Here is a 13243-nt window from a genome sequence, read left to right on the forward strand (position 1 = left end):
CTTCCTAATTAGGTCTACTGGCCTTCACCATTGTTCTCTTGTCTCTCATCAAAAATTATTTGTTTCAGGAGCTGTGCAAGATGCAGTTACACAAGGGCTGTAGAACATTCTATAAATTGGATTCTGTGTATTTGTAAATTATGCTGATAGGCACTTCTGTAGCACAATGAGGTCAAGACAGTCTCACTGAAAATGGCCTTTTCATGCTGTGCTCGAGCCAAAATAAAGGGAAAGCATCATAAAGGTACTGTGCTATGTTTGCAGAAGAATGCTGGTCAATTCAATCCAAGACAGTGGTTACAGACTTCCCTAGTGGCGCAGTGGTTAAGAATCCGCCTGCCAATGCAGGGGACATGGGTTCGAGCCCTGGCCTGGGAAGATCCCACATGCTGTATAGCAACTAAGCGTGTGCACCACAACTACTGAGCCTGCGCTCTAGAGCCCGTGCTCTGCAACAAAAGAAGCCACCGCAATGAGAAGCCCGTGGCGCACAGCAATGTAGAGTAGTCCCCATTTGCCGTGACTAGAGAAAGCCCGTGCGCAGCAACGAAGACCCAACGCAGCCAAAAATAAATAAATAAATTAATTAATTTTAAAAAAAGTGGTTATTTGTCAGCCAACCTTAAAGAGACTAAATGAAATTCTCAAAATGTATAGCAATAGGATATTAATTAAAGATATGTTTATGAAAAACATATTGTATGAAAATATACTATGTTGCATGCTATAAAGTACAAGAGAATTATTAAGATACAGTTCATGATTTTAGAGAGTTTGCAATTTAAAAGAGAGACTAAAATATGCATGCAATTAATTAAATGGAAGAAAACAAAACATAAATGACACATGTCAGAGGCAAAGTTTAGCCTGAAAGAACATAGCTGGATTGAATTGAGCTACTAAAATTTAATTAATTCATTTAACTGCTATTTATTGAGTACCTACTATGTGCCAGGTCATGAGACATAACCCTTTCTACCAAAGGATACTGATATCTGGAAACTAAATTCTTGACTAATTTTCAGGATACAGGATAAGAAATGGAAGTAGCTTCAGCTTGAGTTTGAAAATACTGAATCAAAATCTGGCCCAATCAATTATTCACTGGGGGACTTGGGCAAATAATTTATAATCGTTTAGCTTCATTGTAGAAGTCAGAGGGTCATCTTTGATTGCCTCTTCTAATTTCATCCTACATAAAGGTAATCAACAAATGAGTCTTTAAATGTTCCTTGACTATTTCCCATCCTCTCCATCCTTTTATCTCCCGTCCAAAGGCTGGCCCTCATGATTTGCTTGTGGATTCTGTACCCTAAATTAGTTTTGCTCTCCCTGTATCATCCTTTTTCAATCTATTATGCATGTTGTAACCAAAGCAATCCTTCTAAAACTTTTACCTGACCATAACACTCCTCTGCTCAAAACTCTTTAGTCACTTCTCATCACCCAGAAGATGCAAGCCTGTGTCTCTTAGCAAGTAAGAACTTTAATGAGCTGAACTCTGCTTACATTTTTAACCACACACGCCAATCTTCCTCCATATCCACCCTATGTTTCTCTAATCACCAGGCTGTTTTGTGCCTCTGTGCCTTTGCATATGCTATTTTTTTTTTTTTTTTTTTTTTTTTTTTTTTTTTTTTTTTTTGCGGTACGCGGGCCTCTCACTGTTGTGGCCCCTCCCATCGCGGAGCACAGGCTCTGGACGCGCAGGCTCAGCGGCCATGGCTCACGGGCCCAGCCGCTGCGTGGCATGTGGGATCTTCCCTGACCGGGGCACGAGCCCGTGTCCCCTGCATCGGCAGGCGGACTCTCTCAACCACTGCGCCACCAGGGAAGCCCAGCATATGCTATTTTTTTAATGCTGAAGCCTGCAACGTTATCCCCATCCTCACTCCACCAATGCTATCTGGAAAACTTTAAAATTTTACTCTTCCTTTGACAGTTTGCTCAAACACAATCTCCTTCATGGAGCGTTCCTTGATTATTCGGGCACAGGTCATTTTTTCATCCTTCGGTATGCACACAGCATGTTTTATTTATCTATGTTAGCACCATGCATTATAATGTCATTATTCGTGTATATGCCAATTGCCTCAAAAAGACTGAACACCTGAGAACAAAGACAAGGCCCTTCACCTTTGAATCGTCACTCTTAACGTAATGTCTGCCATGGAGAGCCTGTGCAATAAATATTTATTTTAGTAAGGAAGTCAGGTTTGGGCATAAATGGAAAGAACGAAGAAACGCTTTGTGGAGGAGACGGTATTTAAGGTAGGCCTTGAAAAACTTCTGAAATGTTTCCTGAATTTTAAAAATGTAATTTGGGGATGTCCAGTGTTTTGATATACATATATACATAAATGTATATATCTTCATGCTCTTCCCTTTACTGCTTAAGTATTTTGCCAGCAAAGCTTTGTCTTTTCCATTCAAGGCCCTAGATGCAGTGCTCTGAGTATGGTGAAGGCTTAATAAGTAGGTTAATAGTCTGATTTAAAGAAGCATCTTCCTCAGTTCTCTTAGAATAAGGTACTGTTCTGATTCTCCAGTGCTATGTGTGGTGTCAAAAATGCCTGCCTTTTTAGCTGAGTCATAGATGGCTGTGTACCATACCTAATAGCAAATAAAAATGTTGATATTCACTCTCTATATTTAATTTCTCTTGAACATATTAAAAATATATATAAGTGAGTATGCTTTTGATCCACAACGGAAAATATGTGAGAACCCTGGGCACCTCACTGCTATTCAATTTAGCTCTCCCTGGGCAGATCACCTGAGTCTGATTGTAAAAGTATTAACTTGGGCATCTTTTCAATCCAAATCATGTCTATTTCAGGTTATCAGTGATGGTTATGCTCTTAGGTATTCTGGCAGAATAATAATCTGAATTATTAAATAGAATTAACAGTACTTTTGGGGATATTCCATTCTTAACTAGTGCATGTTTCTACTTAAGTAGTTCATTTAAAATACAGATGAAAAAACACTGGGACTTCCCTGGTGGTGCAGTGGTTAAGAATCCGCTTGCCAATGCAGGGGATACGGGTTTGAGCCCTGGGCCGGGAAGATCCCACATGCCGCGGAGCAGCTAAGCCCATGCACCACAACTACTGAGCCTGCGCTCCAGAGTGTGCGCCTAGAGCCCGTGCTCCAAAACCTACAACGAAGAGTAGCCCCTGCTCGCCACAACTAGAGAAAGCCTGCGCACAGCAATGAAGACCCAATGCAGCCAAGATAAATAAATAAATAAATTTATCAAAAAAAAGAAAAAGAAAGAAAGAAAAAACACTGACAGCAATAAAGATATTATGAATTACAGAAATCTAGAAAGTGGCGAGAGAAAAGGAAATCTACTCTGTTGCAGTCTGCTTTAGGATAACTGCTCCCTTCATTCTAACTTTCATGTTTACTAATATAAATCTTTTTATTTTGATAGCACATCATGGTTAGGAGACAGGGAACTCGTCACTGGAGGCCTCAATGATTGCTTTTTTTTGTTTTTCCACAAGAAAGAGCTTGTGAAGGAACCTCTGCTGTCTGGAGATCTTCCCTCGGAAACTGCTGCATGATAAAAAGTTCCTGGCTAAATTTGAGGAGCTCAGGAAGCATCTATAGGAGACATCGTTAAGTGCACTAGCGTAGTATTTGAGATGTAGCTATAGATATATAGCCATAATTACGTGTGGGTTGTAATCCACATAATTATACGAGGATTAGGAAGGCAAACTGGGAGGGAGGGCTGGCTCGCTTCCATCTCTTCTTCCTGTCAAAAGCTAAAGGTTTGCCCCAGCCTCTGGGCGTCTGCACCTTGGGAGTTTCCAGCTGAATTCTCCTCCCGTCGACTTGCTCCAAGCCAAGCCAGACCACCTGAAGGAAGGCAACTTCATGTTCGTGGCAGACCCTCAGACTCAAGCACCTTCTCACAACTCTCCCCATCTCGGCCCCTGAGCTAGCGGGGGCAGCGCAGCAGGTGCGAGGAGAGGCTCAGAAGGGGCGGTGGGGACGACCCCCTTTCGAACTGCCTTTGTAGCTGCCAAGGAGTAGCCAACAAGCGCCAGATTTATGTGCACTTTGAAAGAAGCACCTTCACCATTGGCTTTCGGAGCGGCGCTGTCGCTAGGGAGCAGCGGGCAGGGCGAGCAGAGACTGGGGAGAAGCCCGGGCGGGTGTTCCCGTAACCTGGGAGAGCGGGCACCCACCGTCGGCGCGGACACGCACGCACACGCACGCTCCCCGCGAGTTCGAGCCCCGCGGCCCCGGCCCGCCCGAGGGCGCCCCCCTGCGCCGTTCTAGGCAGAGCCGCGCCTCCCGGCTCGCCTCCCGCCCCCTGATTCCCGCCGCTGCTGCCCAGAGAGACAGGAACCTGGAACCTCTGCTCCAGGTGCCCCCGCGCGGGCGCGGCGGAGAGCCGTGGGGCTCGGGGAGGAGGAGAGCGCGATGAATGAGTGCTCCCTTCGCCTCCGAGTTGTCTGAGTTGGCGGCGCCGCGCCCCGGCTTCCGGCTCTCGGCGCCCCACGCGCTCGCGGCTCCAGCGGCTGCAGCCCACGTCCGCGCCGGGAGCCGAGCTCGCCGCGCCGCGCCGCGCCGCGCCGGGGGAGCCCGGGCTCCCGAGCTCCTGTCCCGGCCCCGGTCCAGGGGAAACCAGGGGTGTCCCCGGGCAGAGGCGCACGGCCGCGCGGTCTCCCGCACTCTCCGCGGCCCATCGGTCTCTCCATGGCCTCTCATCAGCAATCCCGGATCCAGGCTTACCTGGAGAAGAACAAGATCGGTCCCCTGTTTGAGGTAAGGCGCTGCAGGTGCGGGCGGTCCCGTTTGTCTTTGGGGGGTTCAGGACACCCCGGAGGGAAGGAGGGAGACAGAAGAGATGCGCGGGAGGGACGCCCCTGTGGCCCCAGTTCTCTCTCTCTGTCCGGGCCAGGTGTCCTGGAACGCGGCCGCGCGGGCGGTTCTTCGGTTACTTGGGCGCGGACAGGTAAGCTCTGGAGGGACAAGCCTTATCCTGGCATGGCAAGTTTGAGGTGTCTGACTGTCTTGCACCTTGCAACCACATGCACGGGGCCCGGACAGGCTGAGACAGACGGATGCACACACTCAGCCTTACACACGCTCACTTTCTTCCTGGAATTCACACTGTCTTGCGCGTTTTTCCCCAAACGTAGGCAGTAGTAGAACCCGTAAAAGGTGGAGGAAGTGCTTAGCAATGGGATGGAATAAGGTTACCTGGGAGAAAACTGAACTGGTAGGAAGTAGGCTTCTGTAGGTGCGGGCGTGTGGAATGAAATTGCCAAGCTGAGGCGCTGACATGGGTCTCTGGATGAAAGGAGAATCCTTTGCCTTGCGGCCCCCCTACCTGTGTTAGGGGGAGAGAGGGGGCAGAGAAAGGTTCGGGAAAAGCACACGCGTATTTATGGGAAGGAGACAGCTCTGAGCTGTTTTCTCTCGCCATCAAAGAATTGATGACAAAAATACAGTAGGAGAATGGAAAAGTGGGAGAACAGGAGAAAATGAGAACGGGGGACTGAAACCAGGCACCGGCAAAGCGTCCCTCCGGTTGCCAGGGCGCTGGGTAGCTGCAGAGGCCAGCGGGGAGGGACGCCCACGGTCCCCTCCTTTCCCGTCCAACCGTCCAGCTGGGCACGGACCCGCTGCGAGAGGACGTGGGAGGGTCGAGATCCCCGCCCCCCCGCCAAAAAAATCCGTTGTGGTCATACTTGGGCGTTTACATGACCGCGGTGTCTTAAGGCTGAAACGAGGCAGGAGGAAAGAGATAGCAGAGGATGGAACACTTCTCCAGGACTGAAGAGAGGAGAATGATAACTGCAGAGAAAATAAGACTGCGAATTAATGTCCCAGCACAAAAAAGGAGCGGACAAGGGTGTGATCATAACGGGTTTCACATAACCAAGATTTGCAAAATCCCTTGTTTTTCTGACCAACTTTTAAGTTAACCATGTACTGTCTTGGGAGATATGACCATTATCTCAACTGAGAATCACTGTTGTATAGTCATAAAGTCCTACAATATATGTCTTGATTCTTGTTTTTGCGAAAAGTGTTAGCAAAGGAAGTGCATATACAAAAGCGGAGTAGAATTGCTGGAGCTACTAGAATTCCTTTCTTTGCCTTTAGTGTAAAGATTAGAGACTATACACTGTATTTAAAGGAGAAATATAATAACCCTCTGTGGCACAGTGTGTTAATTGTATCAAAAGAAACATAAAATAAATACATTTAGAGGGTTTCTTCTCTAGAATATAAGTACATTTTCCTAGGGAGAATAAATGAATTGTTTTTAATAGATGCTATTCTCATTTGCTGACTTTTATAATTCCCAAGATTCTCTCCAAGTGACAGTAATAGAGTTTGGAATGTATGTAAACTTTCTATATACATAATTAGGAAATAAATCCAACTTGGTTTTAAATGCTCACTTTTTCAGTTCCACTGCTGAATCTTAAGGGATGGCAGAATTGTTTCGTAAAATCATTAGACCTCCTCACTAAAAAACAAACAAGGACAAAAGTATATGCTTTGTATTTTATTCATTTTTTTGGTAACATATTACATACATGCCCATTAGCTTGGATTGCAGTGATGAGTAGTTAATTTTTAAGGGTTGATGTGCACTTTAAATAATTAAAGGGAGAAAATGGATAAGTTCTCTTCTACTGAAATCAAGTCCTTATGCAACAGTTTTGATCATGAGAGAGCATCGTTTTGAGAGTAGAATTACATGTACTTTACAAAACTGGAAAGTTTCCTCATACTTGAAAACCAGTGGAACTAGTGTAAAATGGACATATTGATCTATCATTCTCCTCAAAGCTCCCAGGCCTTTGGTTAATAGTTCTCATAAAAATTGCTTCAAGAGATCAGAAGAGGAGCCTAGGAACCTGAATTTAGTAAGAAGTAGCACAAATGATGGTCACATATTTAATTCCTGGGCCACATTGTAAGAAACAGTGACATAAGCTAAAATCTCCATTTACCAGTTACAAATTGAAATAGGTGGTACCAAGTTTTATTATCTGTGCTTTGTGGTGATTTTTTTTTCGTGCTGAGGCACTGGCATTAGTGACATAGCTTTACTTTAGTTTTGAAAATATATAAGACCTGACAATATGTTCCCTTTACAGATTTTGTTAGCTAGGTCTGTTTTAAGAAAACTCACTGAAGCGAGGCACTTTAAAGAGAGCACGTGAATGTTATTTAAAACAGTAGCAAAGGGCTTCCCTGGTGGCGCAGTGGTTGAGAGTCCACCTGCCGATGCAGGGGACATGGGTTCGTGCCCCGGTCCAAACAGTAGCAAAGGTAACATATACTGGTATTGAGGATACTTACATCTCATTTGTTTTTAAACCTGTACAGTTTACTTAGTTTAGTTTATTTCTTACTTAGTTTATTTATTTCTAACATTTTATCATTTGAGAAGCTTATCAAAATGCTGCACACAATATGGTGTTTCAAAAACTACTTTAGAGTGAAATTAATCTTGTTTCCAGGTGATTTAGAAGTATACATTTATACTACCTTTAACTATGTTTGAAGATATTTTGAGGCATTACAAAACCATGCCTAGAAATCGTTGCATTAGAGTCTTGGGTAATGATATTTTAATTAAATAGTATGAAGCTATAAGGTGAAAATGGCAATAATGACTTAGATTCCACAAACTCTTCGAAATGTTTGTAAGATATAATACTTTTAGTGCTCTCATTGGCTTGCTCAGGGCAGGCAAGTAGTTAGCAGTCTGGCATCAATCTATAACGAATGCTTGATGTTGCTACAATAAGTTAGAACTATAATCTTAATATAGATTTCACACATAGCTCCTCACTTAACTGGCAAGATGTGAAATGGTTTGGCTGCCACCAAAGTAGAATATTTTTGCAACATACGTAGGTAAGATACATGGGGCAAACGTAAGACTGATCTCAAAGCCTAGGGCTAGGCACCTAACAGTCAAACAACTTGGTGATCAGAAATTCTGTTGCTTATTAGGATCAAGCCATCTACTTTGTTTATATTGTAAGCAGTTTAACTTAATTCTCAAGAGGTTATATGATGTGAAACGTTGCAATAAATTCATTATTTTTAATACCAAGAAGTATACAATTTTCAGTTTCTCTCATCTTGTTAAATAGGATAATTATTTGAAAATTATGGGTTAGAATGGTGCTCAGGGCGGCCATATGTCTTGGTTCCGGCCTAGTCACACTCACAAGAGTGGGAAATCCTGCACCATATGATGTCACTTATATGTGGAATCTAAAAACTGATACAAATGAACTTATTTACAAAACAGAAACAGACCCACAGACATAGAAAACAAATTTATGGTTACCAAAGGGGAAAGGGGGAGAGGGAGGAATAAGTTAGGAGTTTGGGATTAACAGATACACACCACTATATAGAAAATAGATAAACAACAAGTTATACCACAGGGAACTATACTTAATATCTTATAATAACCCATAATGGAAAAGAATCTGAAAAAGATTATATCTTGATAAATATATATGAATCACTTTGCTATATACCTGAAACTAATACAACATTATAAATCAACTATACTACAATTTTTAAAAAGCAGAATAATGCGGTCTTCATACAATCTCCATGGAATTTTTAAATCTCTGTCTATTGAAGATGTGGCAAACTAAGTTCACTGCATTTTCCCAAATGTGGTCTGACCCACTCCAAGTAGAATGGAATCACTCTACAACCTTCTGTGTTTAGTACCTCTACTCACATAGTCTAAATTTGTGTTAACTGATTTGGCATATATGTTATGAGGTGGACTCATCAACTGGTCAACCGTAGCAACCAGATTTGTGTTCTAAATGATATTCCCCATTAAGTGGAACCAGGTATCCTTGGAGAAATGGTTAATTAACGGCTTGGCACTGGGAAATACAAGATGAACCTGGAACATCTTATTACGCTAAAAAGTAAGGAAGTGGTCAAAGAATGATAGGAACATGTCCAAAGGACGTAGAAGCCAGCTTGAAGAGGCTCCTATTAACTAAATCTGGGACAATTTAAGAAGCAAAATAAAGAATGATAGTAACATTATCTTACTGTATAAAATAGGAATATTTTATTCCACACATTCATGGGATACATGAATGTGTTCAATTTATGGGGAGAAGAGAAAGCTTTACCTTATCATAAGTACAATGCCAATTAATAAAACTGGAAGGGATGATGGAATTAGAAAATCACTACTTGGCAACCATCTTAATAATAATTCGGGCAAGAAACATTAATCAATGCTAAAACTAATGGGTGAAAGTTGGATGAGGAATGAGATGTTACATAATCTCTAGTATCTTTCCACAAAATAGACGTTAATTATAAAAGGGAAAAAAGTAACTCTGTAGTGAAGAAACCTGGCAGACGCTACTTTACTCAAGTGTTGTGCCCCCTCTTAGGATGCATTTAAAACAACATGGCATCGCTTCTGTAATATTCCTGCCCATCATGCATGACTTGAATTGAATAATGGGAAAATATCTGATAAGCTTGATGGGGAAATTCTGCTTATCTGGAGTCTTAAAAAATGTTAAGATCATGAAAGTCAAGGGAGGTCTCAGACTGAAGAGATGTGACAAGTAAGTGCAAAATATGTTTCTAGAGTTGATAATTTTGCTATGAAGGACATTTTTGGAAAAGTTAGCGAAACTTGAATGGGGTCTCTAGGTGAAGGGTATATGGAGTCCTTTGTGTTGTTCACATACTTTTTCTGTAAGTTTAAAATTATTTCAAAATTTTTAAAAATATTAAAAATAGAAAAGGACATCTAGGAAATGAGCATTTACAAAATAATTCATCCATTGGGTTTCTTTAAACATTAAATTATGTGAGTGTAGTTAAGAATTGTTATCAATGATTTATACATGGCAACCAATGAATAATAAACTAAAATTCTGAGTAAAGAAAATTTACAATTCTGGTTAATTAAGCATATGCATTTTCCTCTACTCCCTCTCAAAATTTTATTGAAATATCAGCAAAAATATTAAAAAAATAAATGCATAAGAGTGCTGGAACACAAGAAAGGGTGCTGAGGCGGAGATACTGTTTCTGTTTGTTTATGAGTGGTGGCATCTCCTTTGCACCTACATAAGATCGAGTGTCATAGAGTCAATGATATGTAGTGAAAATGTTTGCAATTTCCTGGAAGGTACCTAAAATACATGGACTCAGCTGGGACATCTCATATGCCTGTCCTCCTTCCTGCTGTCTGGAATACCTCTTTGTAATACCTCCCTCCTACCTTTCTTTACTTCTTCCACATCCCCAGGCAACCACTGATCTCCTTTTTGTCACTAAGGTTGTTTTTCCATTTCTAGAGTTTTGTATAAATAGAATCATACTCTATGCTCCTTTTTTGGGGGAAGGTGTATATCATTTTGTACTTGACATCATTATTTTGCAATTCGCCCATGTTGCATCCTGTATCAGTAGTTTACTTCTTTTTATTGCTGAATTAGTATTTTGTATGGATTTATACTTTTGTTTCTCTTGGGGACCTGGAATAGGTTGGATGGATCATATTGTAGGTGTATGTTTAACTTTTTAAGACATTAGCCACTAGTTTTGAATCTTGTACAGTTTTACGTTCCTACCAACTGTGTGTGAGAGTTTCAGTTCACTATTCTCACCCAAACTTGATATCATCTGTCTTTTTAATAACAGCCATTCTAACTGGTTTGTGTGGTATCTCATTGTGGTTTTAATTTGATTTTACATTGTTGCCTCACTCTTACCCCCGATCTGAGGCCAATGTCAGTGGAGACCATGTAGGGAGGCTGGCCTCCTCCCACTCCTGACAGTAATAAGGCATTCCTCTCCCTCCCCATTGGGGTTGTGTCAGAAGAGGCCTAGAGAAGACTCAGGACTTGTGGTCCAGTGGTAACAAGGCCACCCCTGCCATGAAATCCGTGCCAAGACACATCGAAATTAAATTTCTGGGGAAGAAAGACAAGAAAAATCTTGAAAGCAGCCAGAGAAACGCAACATTCTACCTATAGAGGAAAAAGCAATTAGAATGACACCAGATTTCTCATCAGCCCATGGAGGTCCAAGGGAAGTGGCACAATATTTTTCAAGTGCTGAAAAAAAAGAACCTAGGATTCCATTAGAGAAAATATCCTTCACAAATGAAAGGGGAATCAAGAGAATTTGTCACCAGCAGGCCTTCCCTAAAAGTATGGCTAAAGGAAGTTCTCTAAACAGAAAGGAAATGATGAAAGAATAAGGAAGTTTAGAACATCAGGAAGGAAGAAAGAACATGGAGAGTGCAAAAATATGAGTAAATATAATACGTTTTCCTTCTCCTCTTGAATTTTCTAAATTATGTCATGATTGAAGCACAATTATAACAATGTCAGGTGAGGTTCTAAAAGTATGTAGAGGAAGTACTTAAGAAAATTGTATTATAATCAAGGAAGGGTTAAGAGGTGCAAAGAAGGTAAGGTTTCTCTACTTCACTTGAACTGATAAAATGACAATACCTGTTGACTAATTGTATATGTATAATGTAATACCTAGAGCAAGCACTAAAAAACTATAAAAAAGATGCCCTCAAAAACGGTAGATAAATAAAAATGGAATTTAAAAAAATGTTCAAGTAACCTCCAGGAATAGGAAAAAGAAAAAAATAAAGCAGAGAGAACAAACAGAAAAAAAATAAATAACATGACAGACTTTAGCCCTAATATGTCGCTAATTCAATTAAATGCAATGGTCTAAGTATACCAGTTAAAAGAGATTGTCAGAGTGGATTAAAAAACATGACCCGACTAAGAAACTCACTTCAAATACAAAGATACAGGCAGGATAAAAGTAAAAGAATGGAAAAAATATTATGCAAACATCAAAGGAAAGCAGGAGTGGTTATGTAAATGTCAGATAAAGTAGACTTTAGAGGATAGAAAATTATCAGAGACAGGAATTGTCATTTTGTAATAATAGAAGGGTCAACCCACCAAGAAAAAGAGCAATCCTGAGTGTGTATACACTGAGCAGCAGAGCTGCAGACTGTGTGAAGCAGAAACTGATAGAACTAAGAAGAGAAATAGACAAATCTGTAATTATAGTTCAAGACTTCAAAACCCCTCTCTTGACAATTGAGAGAACAACTAGGCAGAAATTCAGAAACACCATAGAAGAACTCAACAGCACATCAGACAACAGGGTCTAGTTGACATTTGTAGACCACTCCATGCAACAGTATCAGAATGCACATTCCTTTCAAGTGGCATGGAATGCATACAGAGATAGACCATTCCCTGAACCACGAAACAATCCTCAATAGAAAACATACAAGGTGTTTTCTCCATCACAGTGGGATGAAACTAGAAATCAGTAATAGAAGGAACACAGGAAGATTCCCAAAACACTGGGAAACGGTGCAACACGCTTCTACATAATCTACTTGCCAAAGAAGAAATCGCAAGGAAATAAAAACCCATCTAACAATGAAAAGGAAGGTATGTCAAAATTTATGAGACACAGCTCAAGCAGTGCGGAGAGGGAATTTTAGAGCACTAAAATGCATAGGTTAAAAAAGTGGACTGGGACTTCCCTGGTGATCCAGTAGTTAAGTCTCTGTGCTTCCAATGCAGGAGACACAGGTTCGATCCCTGGTCGGGGAAATAAGATGCCACATGCCGTGCAGTCAAAAAAAAAAAAAAAAAAAAAACTTAAAAACGTGGACTGATGTGTGTGACTGGTCTGAATAGGGCCTCTGCTTTCTATACCATTTTTGTGTGCACTCCCAGTAGTACAGGACAGTCTATCCAGAGGGAGAGAGGACCGTTCCACAGTGAAGGATGTGTGTGCATCAGTAATCTGCAGACAATAGGTGTCAGTTCATATATTATGTCATGTCTTGTATCTAGAAGTAGATATTAAATTTTTATTTATTTATTTATTTAGGCTGCATTGGGTCTTCTCCACTGCGCATGTTTCTCTAGTTGCGGTGAGGGGGGGCTACTCTTTGTTGCAGTGGGAGGGCTTCTCAGTGTGGCGGCTTCTCTTACTGTAGAGCACGGGCTCTAGGCCCACAGGCTTCAGTATTTGTGGCTCACGGGCTCTAGAGCGCAGGCTCAGTAGTTGTGACACACGGGCTTAGTTGCACCGAGGCATGTGGGATCCTCCCGGACCAGGGCTTGAACCTGTGTCCCCTGCATTGGCAGGCGGATTCTTAACCACTGAACCACCAGGGAAGTCC

The 13243-nt window shown here is 41.7% G+C and overlaps 1 protein-coding gene across 1 annotated transcript in view; it reads left to right on the forward strand.

The window, feature by feature from the left end:
* Positions 1–4429: 4429 nt before the first annotated feature.
* C17H8orf34 (chromosome 17 C8orf34 homolog) overlaps positions 4430–13243 on the forward strand; it is a 336297-nt gene continuing 327483 nt past the window's right edge. The window contains 3 exon segments of the mRNA XM_073794504.1: positions 4430–4579; positions 4581–4649; positions 4651–4785. Of these exon segments, the coding sequence (XP_073650605.1) occupies positions 4445–4579; positions 4581–4649; positions 4651–4785 (339 nt within the window). The 5' untranslated portion in view covers positions 4430–4444.

The sequence above is a fragment of the Tursiops truncatus genome, chromosome 17, assembly GCF_011762595.2.
Source record: "Tursiops truncatus isolate mTurTru1 chromosome 17, mTurTru1.mat.Y, whole genome shotgun sequence".
Lineage (NCBI taxonomy): Eukaryota > Metazoa > Chordata > Mammalia > Artiodactyla > Delphinidae > Tursiops > Tursiops truncatus.